Raw genomic sequence first — 18,758 nt, forward strand, 5'->3', positions numbered from 1 at the left:
TCCAGACTCGGCCTTCTCTATCACTTTAGTTTAAACACTGGGGTGCAGGGCACATGGCAGACTTTTCATCCAGAACAGATTTTGAAATTGGTGGAGAGAAATGCTAATATAAAAAAGAAAGAAATGCTAATATAAAAAAAGAAAGAAATGCTAATATAAAAAAAAAGAAAGAAATGCTAATATAAAAAAAGAAAGAAATGCTAATATAATCCAGGGTGCCACCATTTATTTGTTTACTAAATTAATATTTCTTTATCACCTACTGAAAAGGAATCTATTTGCAGTCTCTGGCTTTTCTTTGAGGTACCCAGGAAAATGATAGATTGTGAGGTCAGGTGCTGGGCTCTCTACTGGAAGACATGCAAGTTTCCCTGTGAGCGTGTGGCGGGGAGGATGCCCACGTGGTCGGCTGTAATTGTTCTTTCAGCAGTGCGGGCAGAGAGGTAGATTTGATCTAATTAATTTTGCATCCTCTTGACAACTTGCTGAATTTATCTAAGGTCTTGATGAGATTATTGTGGAAAGGGTAGAAGAAAAATAAAGTTAAATGTCAGGGCTTCCCTGATGGCGCAGTGGTTGAGAGTCCGCCTGCCGATGCAGGGGACACGGCTTCGTGCCCCGGTCCGGGAAGATCCCACGTGCCACAGAGCGGCTGGGCCCGTAAGCCATGGCCGCTGAGCCTGCGGGTCCGGAGCCTGTGCTCCACAACGGGAGAGGCCACAACAGTGAGAGGCCCGCATACCGCAAAAAAAAAAAGTTAAATGTCAGCCATGTAGAAAGCTGTTTCATCTCCCTGCCTGCCTGAATCTGAACACCAATATTTGAATGTTCTTTCCTAGAGATACCAGTTAAACCCTTTTCTCTTCGCCTAACATCATTTTCTCAAAAAAAATGAAGAACTTAAATTATGATTATCGAGACTTTAATTTTTTCTTTTAAAATCAGCAACTTAAACCTTGGGGTATTAAAAAAATCAATTCACCTTCTAAAAGTGCTACTTACTTTAATCTGTAGCCACTTTTTCAAGCCACATCACCCTTGACATGAATTCATTTTGCTCCCACCCTTTTCCTTCAGTCTTTTTTTTTTTTTTCCATTCCCTCCTATCTTTTGCACAAAAACACACACAAATGACAAAGTTTTCTGACAGCTTAATGGAACTTTCAAGAACTACAGGGACTAGGTTAGGCATGATCATATTAACTGAACATCTGGTGTAGTTAAAAATGTGCTCTTTAGGGCTTCCCTGGTGGCGCAGTGGTTGAGAGTCCGCTTGCCGATGCGGGGGACGCGGGTTTGTGCCCCGGTCTGGGAAGATCCCACATGCCGCGGAGCGGCTTAGGCCCGTGAGCCATGGCCGCGGAGCCTGCGCGTCCGGAGCCTGTGCTCCGCAACGGGAGAGGCCACAACGGTGAGAGGCCTGCGTACTACAAAAAAAAAAAAAAAAAAAAGTGCTCTTTAATTGGTTCAGCTGCACTGTGTTCATCTCAAATTTGTTTTGTCCTAACAATAAAATTGTGAAGAGTCGACATATATTTTGGAGCATGTGTAATAATGGGAAAATAATATTAGCTTTGTCTCAAAACTGTCTTTCTGATAGCCTCGTTTCTTGGAGTTAAAAAAAAATGCTTGTAACACACAAGTTTTACTTTGCAAACCTCGCTGCTCCACCAACAAAGTAGTCTAGCAAGGGCAAAAGAGTGGAAACCGGGAAATCTCTTGCGGACAGCCTCTCTTTTCTTGACATTACACATGAGAATGGCCTTAAAAGCTGCAAGAGTTGCTCAGAATACATAATTCATGCCATTGCCATAGAAAGAAAGAGGACAGAAGAGCTGTGTCCACTCGCTGGTCCCAGGGAGACACAGGCTGTGCAAGTAATAAACAGGTGAAGTCCTGCAAAGCACGTGGACTGCACTGCGGGCCTGAGCAGACCTGCAAGAACGGTATCAGAGGTCAGTCTCCCAGCACTTTAGTGGTTGAAAGGCCCTGGAGTCTACTAGTGAAACGCAGTTGGATAAATTCACATATACTGGGTACAGAGTACACAGCTCTTAATCGGTGTCAGAAAGCTAATTATGGGCGGTATGAAGGACTGTCATCCTTAATGAGTATTTCTTAAGCTCTTGTAAGTCTACAATTGGGCATTATCTTTGTGAAGAGATTCCTTTTTAACGGAATAACAGGAACTTCCCACTGCAATTATTTTTAAAATTTGTATTTTTTAAAAGATGCACTCTTTTTCAAATATGTATCTGCAATTAGATTTCTTCGCTAAAGGCAGGGGCAGCCATTATGAACTGTATAGAAATAATGGAAGTTCAGTATAGTCACCACTGACAATGCTTTATTAGAAGGGAAAATGATGTCAAGAAATTTATAAGGCAGCAAACTGCGTTATGCCTAACCTTTTGGACATATTAGAGCTTGTTGTTTCCAGTCCTACAGCCTCTTATTATTCTTAAATAATAGATAACACTGGACACAATCATCTGACATTTTGTTAAGGTAATAAATACACCGTAAGTGACGATGGGTCTTGCACTCCATGACTTAAAAGCACACAGCAGAAATTTAATGTAACTTAAAATGTCTTATGTAAGTCTATGGATTTGCAGATTCAGTTCAACTCAGCAGATGTGTAAGCACGGAGCTCTGCTGAGGGCACTTTTGTACCAGGCATTTTTATTACTCTAAAGCAGGACCTTAATATGGGGAATGAAATATGAGCTCGGGTCCCTCCTTCCATCCAGAAAAGAAAGGAAAAGAATCTTCCTGAGTTTCTTATTCTCTTGTCTGATCATGGAGGGGTGAGGGAAAAGATCCCCTGAGTCATTATCAGATGTTGCTTGATGGCTGTGCATTGCTTGAGTGGAGTTGACTTCAAGGTGACATGTGATGCAAGCTTTAAAGGAGGTTGCTCTATTCAATAGTGAGTTCCTACCAAGCTTCTGCTTCTTCTGTCCCTGGGACTCAGTCCTGACTGGGCTCTCTAGTACCAGCCACTACCTGATGGCCCCTGCGACAGTTGGGGAGCATCAACAATTCCCCTGTCTTTATGCTGAGGCAAATAAAGAGACCATGTGCATTTTTCCAGCAGCTTTTCGCTCTGGCATATTGGGTTGATTCTGTTACGGAAGTAGTGGTACAACATTTTAGGCCATATGTCAAGCTTTTGTCAGGTACCAAGGGAAAGTGTTAGGGATGTGTTTGTCTCTCCAATAAAACCTTATCCATTTTGTATTCTTTGTCAGAATATGGCAACTGCAAGAAAATGTCATACACGAGACCCACTAAAGAGTCACACTTCAGTGAACATCGAGGAAGACTATTTATTCATTTTTTTTTTACAAATAATTTTGAAAGTCTGGCTATACACTGCCTCAGTGGTGTCTGGGGTTGGACTTTAAAGCATAACACCTTGATGCTGTTTTCTGGAATATTATTCATATCATTTAGGGCAGTGCCTCTCAGGCTTTAGTGAACATACAAGTCATCTGGAGGCCATATTAAAACATAGATTTCGGAACCCAATCTCCAGAGATTCAGATTCAGAAGGTCCGAGGAGGACCCAAGGATTTGTATTTCTAACAAGTTCCTGGTGATGCTGACGCTGAGTATTACTGATTTAAGGACACCTTCCAAGTTGTATGGGCTCTTATTTAAGGTCACTTTCCAAGATTTTGTTGTATTTTTAAATCCTTATTGCTCCATTCTTGGCTAATACACTTGTACCCAACCAAAGCGTTCCATCAAAATAGCCTATCTGAGACCATGCAGAAGGCAGGTAACTTGTCAGACATTCTAGAAACACTCCCCTTACATTATTAATTGAGCATTAACATGTGTCCTGCACAATGCCCAAGATCATACAGCTAGTTACTTATAGATCCAAGACTTGAACCCAGGTCTTTATGACCTCAAGATTTACGTTCTTAACCAATAATACCCAGCCCCATCTATAACCCAGATCCCAAGAACTATATTTCCAGCAAGTTTAAGTTTTAGGAATATTCAAACAAACCTATTTCCTCATATTTGTTTTATCTTCATTTGGCAGAGAAAAAAAAAATCAAAGCACTGCAAATAATCCAAAGAATCACCTGAATTTCACAATTTTATAAGGAGATCCACTTCCCTATTTTGTAGCGTTGATGCCTCTTAAGAGAGCAAAGGAAGATGGGACCAGGAAGCTGGAAAACAGAAATGCTTTGTCTGGTTTCAAAACCTATTTGGATGTTGGGTTTCTAGCCTTATTAGAAAGAAAGCCTCAAAAGGAAGGAAGATAAACCACGCAAATTCTGCTTAAAACTTTGCCCATCTGAAATAGTCATTACAAAGACGGTGACAGTCCTAACACATGGAACCACAGATCAACATTCCAGAGCATGGCTTTTTTAAATGATCTCATCATGACCCCCAGTCTAGACCTCAATCTCCACTCTGGGTGTAGCACGCCCCCTGGCAGTGCCGAGTCTAAAGCAGTGCAGCAGAGGAGGAACAGTGAACCCAGAACTCCCAGTGGCCCAGAGGGAAAAATGAAGTTGTATGCTCATTCCCCCGTTCCCTCTTGCGATGGCATCCCAACAACAAGTAAAAATGTATCAATTTCAAAGGTGATAGAAATGGAAGTGGATTCATCTGCAGACAACCACAGTCAGTATTATTTCAGTTTATGAGTTCTAAAATAGCTTCTGAACTGAGGATATTAAACAGCCAGGAAGCTGCCTCTACTTGGGCATGGTCAGTCATTAACGATACATCTTGAAGACCATGGCCCCTCCCGGCACCTAATCTTCAGCCTGCCAGGGGGAGAAAAAAAAAAATTGAAAATAAAAGAAAAAGGAAAGTTTGAGTTATAAACTCTGAGTCCATTTCCACGGCTGCTGGCAGTTCAGCTCATTTCTAAGCCATCTGGTTCGCATTATGCAGTAAGACAAGGAGAAGGCTGCTTCCTGCCGAGATAACCACAGAGAGCTCCCACTGCACTTCCCGTGTGGTCATCTCTGTGGGCTGGGGTGTGGCTTTGAGGATAAATTGTCTCCAGTTAGGGTTTTCCCCCTATCTGCTTTTTTCTCTCTTTCATAGGGATTACAGCAGGCCCTCTGTGGTTAGCAGGGTGATGCTTGGCCCGGGACTCGTTCATTCACTCGCACTGCCTTGCAGGACTGAGGCTGGCATTTTGCTGCAATAAGATTTTCAAACAAGAAGGATTGGGTTGTTAGATTCCATCCACCCAAGTTGTTAGGAGGATTTCAAGGGAATTACAGGCTTGTCTTACTACAAAGCAGAATGAAGAGTCTATTTTTAGGGCATCCCACTCCAGGGCTTTTCTTGGTATTTTGCCATCCTTCTTAGCTCTCAGACCCAACACGAACCCCACTCCGGCTCTACGATGGAGGAAATGTCCATCCTCCTTTTTGCCTTTGCATATTTCTCTAAAGGACACAGAGGGGCTTTGTTGTCTTTGTGGTCACCAGGTCCGCTTTACACAGATGCCTATTAATCACTTCACTATGGCGACAGACACATCCATCATATCACAGCAGCTCTGACACAGGCAGTCCAGTGAACAGGGGTGAGAGAGGAAAGTGTGCACTTAACCATTTCAAGGTACTGTCTGCCTAAGGCCTCACGTACTTAGCAAGGTAACTGGGATGGGGATGGGTCGGGCTCTTCCTTGGGACTTACTTTAATAGGTGCAATAGAGTTCATGTATTTTTCTTGGTCTGTTTGGCTTCATTTTTTCATAGGACAGATAACATCTCCCAGGTATGTCTGTATGATGCAGGGGATAAGTACAGTTGAAGACAGAGTCTTAATTTTAATAACAGTAATAATAAATTCAAGTAGACTGGCTGTGCTTTTGATGCAAAGGTACTGACTCTTTGAAGCCTGTATTTTTTTCAATAATGGATTCAATGTGAAACAGAGTAAGCTGAACCCCGCTCTGACTCGATGGTCAGCTTTCTCAAGCAAGAAGACCATTAAAATGACAGGTAAATTAACCAATAACTTTCCTTCCAAAACTGACATGTCTTCTAAATATCTTTTCCAGACTTTCATGGCTTTTCACAGCCTGCTTCCAAATGGTGTTTAGCACTCACTCCTAGTTTTCCCCTGCAAGTACTCATTCATTCATGCATTCATTTACTATTTATTTAACAGCTATTTACTGAGCACCTTTATGCCTGGGGGTTCAGCAGGAAATCTCTCCTTGATGATTTTAGGATAGAGAGGTGCAGAGCTCTGGGGACACTTACAGAAGGAAGAGCTAAACTGGCTTGAGGGAGTTGGAGAAGGCTTCCTCATGTAAGCTGAGACCTAAAGGAGAAGGTCAGTGGGATGGGAGGTAAGCAGGGATATTCCCGGCAGAGGGAGCAGCCTGTGTGAAAGCCCAGAAGCAAGTGCGAATGCAGCGGAGAGGCTGGTGCCTACAGCTAAGAGACTAGAAGGAAGTTGGAGCACTGGCCATTACTGAACACAGCCTTCACTTTCCTCCCCTCCATGCCTTGGTTCTTGTTGCTGTCTCCACTTGAGCTGACATCCTACGCACCCTTTAGACTTAGCTCAAATGTCACCTCCTACATAAAGCCTTTGCCCATCCATATTAGGTAGAAGCAATGCATCTCATGACGCTTCCGCACTTTGGATGTAGTTGATGTGTGCGCACCTACCTTCTCCCCGACTGGATCACAGGGTTTGTGCCTCCTTCACCTTTGTCTCCCCAAAACCCAGCATAGTACTTTCATCTGTGCTTAGTAAATGTTTGCTGCAAGATGCTTGCCACCAAAACCTTATTAGTCCAGGAGAGTGACAGTCAAGGCACCAAGAACATCACCATCGAGCCCTGAGTTAGGAGAGCATATTTTCTGAGGTATGTTGTCCCAGAGGCTGGCGCTGGGCTCCCTGTGCAGACTAGAGACAACAGCAGAGTACCCGCGAGCTACCAAAAACCATTATTTAAATAAAGAATTTGATGTGTGAAATTTCAGAATGCATTGATATAGTCATCGTAGGAAAAGTCAGAACTGTGTTGGGTTGCCTCTTATTTTGCAGTTTATAATTGTTCTTCTTTTGAATTACATATTGTAGGGCCTGGAGGGCGGGGTTGTTCGTAATCTTTTCATTGCTTCAGCCTCTAAAGAGCTTCAAACTGCCCCTCCGAGACCTCCTTCTAGCAGCATCTGAAAACTCTCTCACCTCAGAGGAAAAAAAAAAAGTGGATATTCTATTCTTTCTCAGTTCTGCCAATTTAAGGCATGATTTCAGAGAAATCTCTACGCCATTGTGTGTCTTGCTTCCTGCAATAGGAAGGTGGAAAGAATAACCATTTAGCACCTCATGACTGGTGAGAAATAGCTGGCGATTAATTAATCAATGCAAAGGGTTTTTCAGATACTGTTTTCATTACTAATGCCCCATTTTCAACTGGTGACAGCAGAAGGCCCAGGGGTTGGTGGAGGAAGGCATTTCAACAGCCCAGGCTGGAGCCAACTTTCCCCCTCTACAGTGGGGGAACGTGGGGAGGGAGTATACCACCCTACAAAGGCCCTCCACTTCCCCAGGGTTTCATCGCAGCACCTGAAGCAATGATGTTTCTCCAGCCCCAGCCCTTTGTAAAGACGCATTTGTTCTGAATTAGTCAATTCTACTGGCGCACTCAGTTGTTACAAATAACCCATTTACCCTCACCCTCTCTTGTGGAATTATCCCAGAACAAATGTCTTTTCATTTTTAAAAAAGTTTATCCTATTATTATTTTGAATACATACTGAGCACCTGTATAGATTCTTTTGCCTAATGGATGTTAGTATGATTATATTCTGTTGTATGATTAGAGATATGTTTCTGTGATTTCAGAAGCAAGGTTATACATAGTCACTCCAAAGATGACCCAGCAAATTTAGAAGTCCATTTAAAAACATGTCTCTACAATGTCCTGCAAACCCATTTCTTTCATAATCACTTATTAAGTGTCCGACCTAAGAGCCCTGGGGATGGTTAGGATTATAAATGCATATAAAATATGGTCCCTGCCCTCAAGGAGCTGACTGCAGGATTATTATTCCTCCACTAGGAGTATATAATCTCTGTGTTTTGCTCAACATTTCCCACTGTTGTTGTTTTACTTATTTCAAAACTCAGGACCTATAGGCAGTCCTGAAACAGAGGTACATGTTCCCTGATGTTGCCTCATCGACCTCTGGCAACCCTTTGGCAACATTTGGACAGCCGAAGGTTTGGAGCTGGAAAGAACAGGTCTATCCCTCCCCTGGGAGACCTATAGCAAATGGATTTAATGGCAAAGCCTATGACTGTTACTCTTAAGCCCTCGGTGAACTACTAACCCACCATTTCTCTTTTGTGGCTTCCTCTGACCTTTAGACTTGTCCAGCAAACTACAGCACTTAAGCTCTTTCTTAATCATTATTTAAACTGATTCTTGTAACTACACAGTAAGGCATTAAGTGTGTTAACCCCACATTACAGACGGGAAAAACTGAGGCTCAGAGACGTTAAGTCATTTGCCCAAAGGTCACCCAACAGTAAATAGGAGCTTAAAACTCCAGGCCTTTGGGGAGCTCTAGTGTTGCACTACCCCCGGCCTCACTGACAAGTCTGGTGTGTTCAAGCCTGTGCAGTGACCATTGGCAAAAAGTTGATTTAATCATTTGCCCTTTTTCATGATATAAGTAGAAAGCCTTCAGTTTGGAAGGCATTTTCCAAAAATAACTTTTAACGTCTTATCTTCTTGACTTTCAACTTAATCTCTGATCTGTTTCTAACTTTGGACGTGGGGTTTCTGAATGTGCACAGGTGGATGAGGGAAGCCACCTGCCTCAGGGTCGATATCTCAAAGCCGAAGAAACGCAGAAAGGTTTTTTGTTTGGTTGGTTGGTTTTTTTAACATCTTTACTGGAGTATAATTGCTTTACAATGGTGTGTTATTTTCTGCTTTATAACAAAGTGAATCAGCTATAAGCAAGAGGGATGTATATGCAGAAAGATTTTTAAGGACGCTATTTACATAACAACATGAGCCAGAGAAAGCCATCTGAGACACTATTTTTCTCAAAGGTCAGACCCTGCTTGATTTGTTACCAACCAGAAACCTGAACTCAAATATCATCCACTAAAAGAGTTTTTCCCAGTGAAAGAGCGAGTGGGGTCCATGAGTCTAAGACAGTTAAGGACCTTCAGACATGAAAGAAAATTATTTGGGAGCTAAAAGTAAAGAAGCAATAGATAAACTTTAAAATTTTGGAGTTCTCCCAATTAAACAATAAAGGAAACAAATGGATTGCTCTAGCCTCCGGCTTTCTATAGTTCTCTTGTTGAGATGGTAATTTAAATTGTAAAATCCCAAGTCAATTGTAGATAACTACCTATCACAAGTATGAATCTACTGGGAAGGCCCAGCCCCCGTAAATACAGTTGGCTGGAAGGGACCCACGAAATACCCACTGCTATGAAAAAATTTAGTACCCCGCATCGGTGACATCACCAATAAGCAAAATTAAACCCATTTTATTCACAGGTGTACATTTTTTGTACCATCATATGTAGGTGGTTAAAAATGATGTTCAGTAGAAACCCACTCAAAACCAAAATTGAAAGAAAATCAGTTGCTATTTTAGCATTACAACAAGGAAATGCAAATTTAAGGAAGAAATTCTCATTGGCACAGTTCCTTGGTGACTAGGTATTAAAACATATTTGGATACAAGACACCCCACTGTTTGGGGAGCTCCACAACACATAAGGTGTGAGTTACAGCTGAATTTCCGGCTCGTTTTTGCTTCTCAGTTTCTACCCCTTAAAAGTTCATGAAGATAAATCTTGAAATATTTGACAAGTGTCACATACGGAAATCATTCAGTGTCTTACTATCTTTTCCCTGGGGTGAATTACCTCCCCTGCCCTTCACTACGGAGGGCATTTGTTTAATCACAGAATCTTTATTTCTCAAGAGATATTTGCTGCTTCTATTTATCCCCCCACCTGAAGTCACAATCCTTTGTCACAGGACAGTCATTTCCACAGCAACCAACTGTGATGTCACAATTGGGGGGAGGAGGAGAGTTCACAAAGAAAAGAGAAAGAGAACGTTTTTTTCTTCAGGCTAAGGTTTCTGAGATTTAAAACCACTGCTTCACCAATCAAAATATTTTAGCAGAAAAACTCCGTGACAAAGCTGCATTTCTTCAAGGTCTCAGCTGTGACACAAAGCATTTCAGCAGAAGTGTAAGGGCTGTGTGTTGTGGGTTTGGGAAGGGATAGAGATTTTTATTTCATTTCATTCTAATTCTATGCCACTGATATCTGCCAGTAAAACACATTAAACATATTCCAGAAAGAGTTGATTTAGTCGATGAAAAATGTGTCTCCTGAGACCAGAGAAGGTACATTTTCTGTCTTACTATCATTTCCATAATAGGAACAATGTTTACATTTCCTCAGCCCATGCAGAGCCTCTAATGTATTCATGTTCTTTCACTCTCCAGAGGCAGGAATTGAGGTATTTGAGATTTTATTTTTTTAGCTACTGCATCAAGCACTTAAGATCTGACAATTGTGATGTGTATTCTCACTTGGTATTAAAAAATAAAAGCTTCAGTGTTTGCATTTGATTAGAGTCTCTCAGCTTGGTGGCTAATTAAGCAGGAACAGGGAAAGCCACTTTCTTCAGAAACATGGCATCTTGGTTTACGTAGTGTAAGATTATTGACAGGTAGAGCCACACAATTTTTATTAAACTGAAGAGATTAGCTCTGCTGAAGAATTTCACCGTGACAACAAACTCTAGCGGTAATAATGATACCTGACACTTCTCAAACTCACTACAGGTCTCTTTTTCTAAATATTCTTTCAGCTCAAGTAAGGGAAGAGCTTCATTCAAACATTTAGCATATTTATCTGAAATTGAGTGTGCAAGGGTTTTTCTTCTCCCTTGTAGAAGTGATGCAAAATCAGCATAAATATTTGTAATCTGTGCACTTTAGCTATTCTCTTACACTATAAATGGTACACCCTGTCTTTCCCCCAGTTGGTTGAAATGCTAACCAGCTTTTCTCCAGATAGAGGCCATGTTGCCCACAGGAAGTCATCAGCAAAGTCCCTGGAAGCCTGGAGTGGTGTGCAATTTGTTCATTTAACATGCATAAAATTGTTGCCAATTCCCCCAGACTCAAAATATCTTGCAGTTTTAGGACCGGGAGGATTGAAAAGAGATGAGAGGGAAAGAAGGATAAATGTTGGAAAGGAAAAACTTCCATATTCCATGGAGTGAAGCAAAGTAGAAAGAGCCTATACTTGAAAAGAGGGGGAAACACTTTTAGAACACAAAGAGGGCAACAATTGAAGTCTATTTACATAGTTGGGGGTGGGGTGGGGAGGATTAATTAGTTAACGATTGGCAAACGGCGTCTTGAAGACTGAGTTCTGCGGAGGTGCTATTCTCACTTATTACTGTTATTAATTAACTGGGTGCATGCCAAACAAAAATCAGCCTCACGGTCTGCTTTCATTTCTTAACACCATATGCGATGTATTTTGCAGGAGTGATTCGGGAGAGTTATCTCAAAGGCCACGACCAGCTCGTTCCTGTCACCCTCCTGGCCATTGCGGTCATTCTGGCTTTTGTCATGGGAGCCGTCTTCTCGGGCATCATCGTCTACTGCGTCTGCGATCACCGTCGCAAAGACGTGTCCTCCGTGCACCGCAAGGAGAAGGAGCTCGCCCACTCGCGCCGCGGCTCCATGAGCAGCGTCACCAAGCTCAGCGGCCTCTTTGGGGACACCCAGTCCAAAGACCCCAAGCCGGAGGCCATCCTCACGCCACTCATGCACAACGGCAAGCTCGCCACTCCCAGCAACACCGCTAAGATGCTCATCAAGGCTGACCAGCACCACCTGGACCTGGCCGCCCTGCCTACCCCAGAGTCCACCCCGACGCTGCAGCAGAAGCGCAAGCCCAACCGCGGCAGCCGCGAGTGGGAAAGGAACCAGAACCTCATCAACGCCTGCACCAAGGACATGCCCCCCATGGGCTCCCCCGTGATCCCCACCGACCTGCCCCTGCGGGCCTCCCCCAGCCACATCCCCAGCGTGGTCGTGCTGCCCATCACGCAGCAGGGCTACCAGCACGAGTACGTGGACCAGCCCAAAATGAGCGAGGTGGCCCAGTTGGCGCTGGAGGACCAGGCGGCCACCCTGGAATATAAGACCATCAAGGAACATCTCAGCAGCAAGAGTCCCAACCATGGGGTGAACCTGGTGGAGAACCTGGACAGCCTGCCCCCCAAAGTCCCCCAGCGGGAGGCCTCCCTGGGTCCTCCCGGAGCCTCCCTGTCTCAGAACGGCCTGAGCAAGCGGCTGGAGATGCACCACTCCTCGTCCTACGGGCTTGATTATAAGAGGAGCTACCCCACGAACTCGCTCACGAGAAGCCACCAGGCCGCCACGCTCAAAAGAAACAATACTAACTCCTCCAATTCCTCCCACCTCTCCAGAAACCAGAGCTTTGGCCGGGGAGACAACCCACCCCCCGCCCCGCAGAGGGTGGACTCCATCCAGGTGCACAGCTCGCAGCCCTCGGGCCAGGCCGTGACTGTTTCGAGGCAGCCCAGCCTCAACGCCTACAACTCACTGACCCGGGCGGGGCTGAAGCGCACGCCCTCGCTAAAGCCGGACGTGCCCCCCAAACCTTCCTTTGCCCCCCTTTCCACCTCCATGAAGCCCAACGATGCGTGTACATAATCCCTGGGGGAGGGGTCAGGTGTCGAACCAGCAGGAAAGGCTAGGCGCCCGCTCAGCTCAGCAAGGTTCGCGGCTGCTGAGTACCCACCCGACCAAGACGGCCGCGGCGGCGCCCAGGACTCTGGGTCCTCCCCTGAGACGCGGGGGGCGGGGGGGGCGCTCTTGAAAATTGGGCCAAGCTGTTCGGTGAAGGTTCGCGACGCGGGACTCACCTCCATTCTCTTCCTTCACTCTTCCCCCACGCCCTGCAACAGGTCGGACTCACGAAAGACTTCAATCAGCATCACAAACATGAGCCAAAAGCACATACGCACGCACCCACCCACCCACCCAGCCCCGCGTGTGCGCCTGCGCGCAAGCCTGCGCGCACGCGCACGTCACACACATGCACACACACGCGCGTGAACGGCAATTGCAACATTGTGTCCATGACTGCACCGAGCGCTGCCCAACTGGGCTAGCGTTCCAACCTGCAAAACACAGATACATTTTTAAAAATCATGACAATTAAAAAGAAAAAAAATTTCATTGATAATTCTAACTCAGACGTTAACAAGGGCAGAAGTTTACTATGCGCAGATACTGTGAAATGCCCACCAGTGTTACAGCTTTCTGTTATAGCAGATGAATGCCATGTTGGGCAACTATGTCATAAATTTCTGCTCCTCTCTTTTAATGAAATAACCTGACCGTTAACGCAAGTAACTATTTATTTTTCACACTTTTTTCCTTAAGGAAAGGACTCTCCATATACCGTCCTCTGAACAGCTCTTCAGAAAGTCCCTTGACAGTTAAAACTATTTAACGTGAAATCCATTAACTGGAATAATTGAGTTTATTTTTACAATAAATTCACTGAGTAAGTAAGTTGCAGCTGGAATCCTGAGCTTGTGTTTGGACTGATATCTAGCTAAAGGAAAAACTTAAGAGGGGAATATTTATTTAAATCTACCAGTTAAATTTGCTGGTCAGGTCCCTGGCTTATAACATGCAAAAGAGTAATTAGTTTAAAAGTCCTTCCAGATCTTAACTTCTAAAGCAACCAGGAGAGGAACTTTTAGAATGGAACATCGCGTCCCATTGCTGCCAACATGGCTTTGTCAGTGGTTCCTACTTTCTGTGAAGGCACCAGCTTGTGATACGCCATCTCATTTCACTTTGCATGTGAGACAGAAAACAAAATCCACCAACCGTGTGAACTAATTAATATGCTGGCTGCTACCTTGCATCAATTAATGGTTTGATCACACAGGTTTTTCGTGGGGTTACATCTGTGAATAGCCTGTTTTCCACATGTAAATTTGTGCCTTACACCCTGAGTTGTGTACACTTGCAAACTGTCATTATGATCAACTTTTCCCCCTTTTGAAATAAATGCAGATATTTATTTAACCCTCCCTCCCCCCACCCCCAGTCCAGCCCTCTGGAAGATTAGCGTCCAGCAGATGGAAGAAGAATGCAGTGGTGATGGTTACAATCCTGCAGCCTGGGAAAGCTGGGCGACACCACACCCTCCGATTCATGCATTCTTCTGGTCGTGCCAACTCCAACCACCCTTTGGCCATGCTGCCAAGCGTGGACCCCAGTGTTGTGGGTGGCAAATCTCCTTTCTTCCTCCAGAGCTCCCTGCTTCCCTTGTATTCTCAGATCATTTCAAAATGATGAAATCCTCATTAGCCAGCAGAAAAGGGACTAACGTCCCAGTCCTCATTCCTGCTGTGTCCACTGCCTGGAGAACACAGCAGTGAGGTTGGGCAAGCACCTGGGTGGAGTCTCCAAGCCATGTGCGCAGCACACAGGTGCAATGCTCACAAAGAAATGACATGGAAATAGATGCAGGCAGGCTGGTCCCTGCTGTGATTAATGAGTAACTCCAAGTACAAGGCCAACAACAATGGATGCTACAAAAACGTTGACTGGGGCAAAAGGTTTTTAATTTTTTAAAATTTCTTTATCCTTTTGCGGGTATTGTTTGTAGGGGGAGGGGGTTGGGCGTGTGTTTTTCCCCTTGGTTTTCATTAGCTCAAGCACACACAAGGGACTTTTGTTTACTCTTATCACGAACAAAAGAATTGTCAACATACTGTAAACTGTGAGCATTGTTGGTTGTTATTGGGTTTTTTAAAAACAGCTAAACAGTATATTTAGTGGTCTCTTTGTCTCTTTTTCATTTCCAGTTTGATCTTCTGGGTTTAGTATTGTCTTAAAAAGAAAACTTTCTAGAAAAGAAAGTTGGGGATAATTTTGAATTGGCTGTGAAAAGTGGTACCTCCGTAAACAGAGTGAGACCTGGGCGTGTCGCAAGGGCACGTGCACAGCCTTTTATTCCAAACACCCCTTGCAGTTTTGCTGTCGTTCGGGATAGGTTTTTGTTATTTTTGTGTTATGTTTTTGTTTTGTTTGTTTGGTTAGTGGAATCAATGTTCACACCCCGTGAACTCTGTACCCTGAAACCATGAAACTTTGCTACGAACAGAGATGTTGTCTTCTTCCTTCTATTTTCTTTAGAAACGTGGAACTTAGGAAGGTGTGGGTATGTATCACCCTGCTACCCTCTCCCCCAAGCTTCACTCCCAGGAGTACTGAGGTGCAACACCTGCTCTCTCGTCCCCATGTGCGGGCATCAATGCCTCAGCTGTGTTACAGAGCCCCGTGTCAAACTTCCACCCCAGTCCCTGTATCCCACAACCCATCACTTGTGGTGTTAACCCTAAAATGCCCACAGGTATTGAGCTGGTCTTCTGCATTTAAGTATTTTCCCTTTTTCTTTTGCTCCCCACAGCGTGTGGGGAGAGGGTCCATAAACCTGAGTGTGCCTTTGCTTTCCACCCTTGCTAGACACTGGTAGATGCAACCAACTCAGATTTATATTTGTTGTAAAGTTGTAAAAAATATTGTGATGTCACCAATTTTCCTTCCATCTCCACACCCCCTAACATCTGATTCACGACTTAATGTATGTTGTAAAAAAGAAAAAAAAGAAGGGAAAAAAAGACAAAAAGGCAAGGAAAAGGCTCTTTATTACTTAAAAGTAATAAAGCAAGACTGTTCTACATTCTCTTTTGTGTCCTGAATGCTTTTATTTATCTCATAATTTCCCCCTTTTTGCCTAGGGTGCTCCTCTTTCCTCCATCTCTATTTGGCTTCCAAAGCATAAATCACAACGTAGTTAGAACCATTTGTCTGCAATACCCACACCCTGCTCCCCAAATTATTGAAGTGTTCTCTCTGCCTGCACCCAGCCTGGAGCAGGATCGGAGCAGAAGCCACTGGTAATTAAAAGGCAGAGCATGCGTTGACTCCCTCAATTCATTTCACGCATTTTCTTTTTATGGGCTTGTTCATCATCAAACATTTTTGGTAGGCTTGATAGTTAAGGAGATCAAGGCTAGGATTTTACTATGTAAGGTCCACTAAAAATAGAACCTGGGCTTCCCTGGTGGCGCACTGGTTGAGAGTCCGCCTGCCGATGCAGGGGACACGGGTTCATGCCCCGGTCCGGGAAGATTCCACACGCCGCGGAGCGGCTGGGCCCGTGAGCCATGGCCGCTGAGCCTGCGCGTCCGGAGCCTGTGCTCCGCAACGGGAGAGGCCACGACAGTGAGAGGCCCGCGTACCACAAAAAAAAAAAAAAAAAAATCCTTGCACAGATGTGACTTCAGCCTTTTTACATATTAATAAGGTGGAGGGTGCAGGATTTTACTCTTTGTTCGCATCTATCTCTTGTAAGCCAGAAGACACGGTCAGAGCTATAGTGCAATGCAGCACTTGATTTTTATTTTGCAGGGTAGCCTTTTGAAATGCCTAGATCAGGGCTTTTTTTCCCCCTCTGGAATATTTTTAAAACAGTTATTTAAGTAAGTCTTCAGCTGTAGTATTTTACTTTTGACCTTCTGAAATAATTTTTTACAAGTGTTTTGGGTCAGTTTGAGTGTGGGAAGCTGCGGCTGGACCTCAATTTACACCTACAATGGTCTAGTCACCTTCTGATAACTCGTTTCCAATTGTGTTACTTGAATCCCACCCATAGGGCGAGGCGCTGTCAGGCACAAAAGTTGACTAGAATATAGTTGCTGCCTCCTCATTTATAAGGAGAGGTGGACACGGCCTCTGTAATTGCCATTGGGAGACAGGAACAAAGTGCTGAGGAAAAGGCCCAGAGGTTTGGGGCTCGAGGCTACACACGAGCTGGTCCTTACGGAATCAGTTCTCTGGACGGCTAGGGCAGGCAGAAGGGAAAACTTGTACGAAGGTGCCGAAGGTGCTGTGACTGGGACACAGAAGGTTTAGTGGACCTTGAGCAGGGTCTGTGAGAGAGCCTGACAGGGCCAGGGCTGGGAAGGGGGTTGGGGTCAGATCGGGAGCGGCCTGTGGACCATGTGCTAGGATTTTAGCTGATGGGCAGTGGAGTCCATTTGGAGCCTAGAAAGCCACAAGCACATATGTTCGTGCTTTAGAAAGCTACCTGGCAGTAATGTGGAAATGGTCCAGGAAGAGGCTGCTGGCTGCTGGGCAATGTACCACGTGGCATGCCAAATTGGTAGGAGCAATGCGTGAAAACCCCACATCCAGTTTCGGATTCTTTAGGAAACAGAACTGAATCAGCTCTGTGACCATTCCTTCTTTTGCCGGTCAGAAGAGCTTCCTTCTTACGTGACTGACGGGTTTGCCCTGCCTGGTTATACCCAAATGTCAAATGGAGAGAATGGCCAACAGCTTGTCTGACCCTTTCATTTTAAAAAATGAGAAAGCTGTGGTCCATTGAGTGAAAGGACTTGCCACGATCCCAAAGCTGGCAGTAGAACACTCTTCCAAGGACGACTTTATTGTCTTTCATGCCCTCTTCATTCATATCATTAGAGTAATGCTAGCTAAAAAGACCTGACACTCGCTCCTCCCAAACTTCATCCCCAAATCACTCTGCCATCCTTTGTCACAGGAAGGCCCGCAGACACGCCTCACTCTTCCCCAGCTGGGCATCCCAAATTCCTTCATCTGGGCCGAGGCAAGTGGGTCGGTTGGAGCTCAGATCACACTGTAGACAGTCCCTGCAGTGCAACCTGATACTTGGGATGGTGGCTTTTGCTGAAGTCAGCTTTGTTCTTGTCTAGTGAAGAGGTGACAGAGGCTGAACAGGTGCAGCCTGTATTTTAGCTGGAACCCCAGGGATGTCCCTGCTCAGGCCTGAGGAGTGCCTCAGATAACCTAGATTTTGAATTGTTGTGTTTGCCTGCTTGCCTGTTACAGGGTTGGTGGCTTCTGCCAGATGTTTTCAGACTGTTGGCTCTCAGGAGTGGCTGTCCCAGTACTGCCAACAGGCTAGGTGTTTCACGGGGCCAGAGCTGATGTCTTAGACCTGCCTGCTTTCCTTAAGTGCCATGCCAAGCAAACACAAACTGGTCTCGTTGTTCAGTCTCCTAAGTTGGCAGAAGCCAAACAAGATGCCCAGAACCATAGTGCCTAGGCGTTTGCATGAACAAAAGCTCTTTCCAAAAAAGTCATTCAGCAAGTGAAACAAAAGTGTCAGAAAGGCACCTACAGTTTCAGACATGGGATATTTTGCTCGAGGGAAAGGGGAATTTCAAAGACCCTTTAGTAACAAAATAACACAATTAAGAGCATAATCCTCATCCTGGCTGAGCACTGCGACAGCTGGGTGCTTGGACTCCGTAACCCTTAGAAACCCACACCTCACGCCTGTCTTAAACCCACGTGGTGATGTGTCTCTTGTACAGAATTGGGAAGGAAGGGCTCACATTTGTTGATCGGGCCTGCCAGACAGATGGGGATCTTCAGTATTCCATTTAGACTATTGTGTATCCTTAGCTCTAACCCCCCGGGGATGCCTGGAGGTGGGGGGCAGTTGACCTCAACAGAGAGCTATATCTGAACTGAGGTGCATTAAATGTGACTGGGCAGAAAAATGTGCAGATGTCCCTCTAGCAAATGGAAAAGAAATTTGAGTAAATCAAGAGAGGCAGATGAGTGGTGGGGAGT

At 44.7% G+C, this 18,758-nt stretch overlaps 1 protein-coding gene across 4 annotated transcripts in view; it reads left to right on the top strand.

The window, feature by feature from the left end:
• SEMA6A (semaphorin 6A) overlaps positions 1–12,761 on the top strand; it is a gene marked incomplete at its 3' end in the record, with an annotated part of 125,407 nt that extends 112,646 nt beyond the window's left edge. For all 4 annotated transcript variants that reach the window (XM_082836768.1, XM_082836767.1, XM_082836769.1 and 1 more), the window contains one exon: positions 11,563–12,761. In XM_082836768.1, the coding sequence (XP_082692894.1) occupies positions 11,563–12,761 (1,199 nt within the window). The remainder of the gene's footprint in view (positions 1–11,562) is intronic.
• Positions 12,762–18,758: the final 5,997 nt, after the last annotated feature.

This window comes from Leucopleurus acutus, assembly GCF_964270905.1.
Source record: "Leucopleurus acutus genome assembly, chromosome: 3".
Classification (NCBI taxonomy): domain Eukaryota; kingdom Metazoa; phylum Chordata; class Mammalia; order Artiodactyla; family Delphinidae; genus Leucopleurus; species Leucopleurus acutus.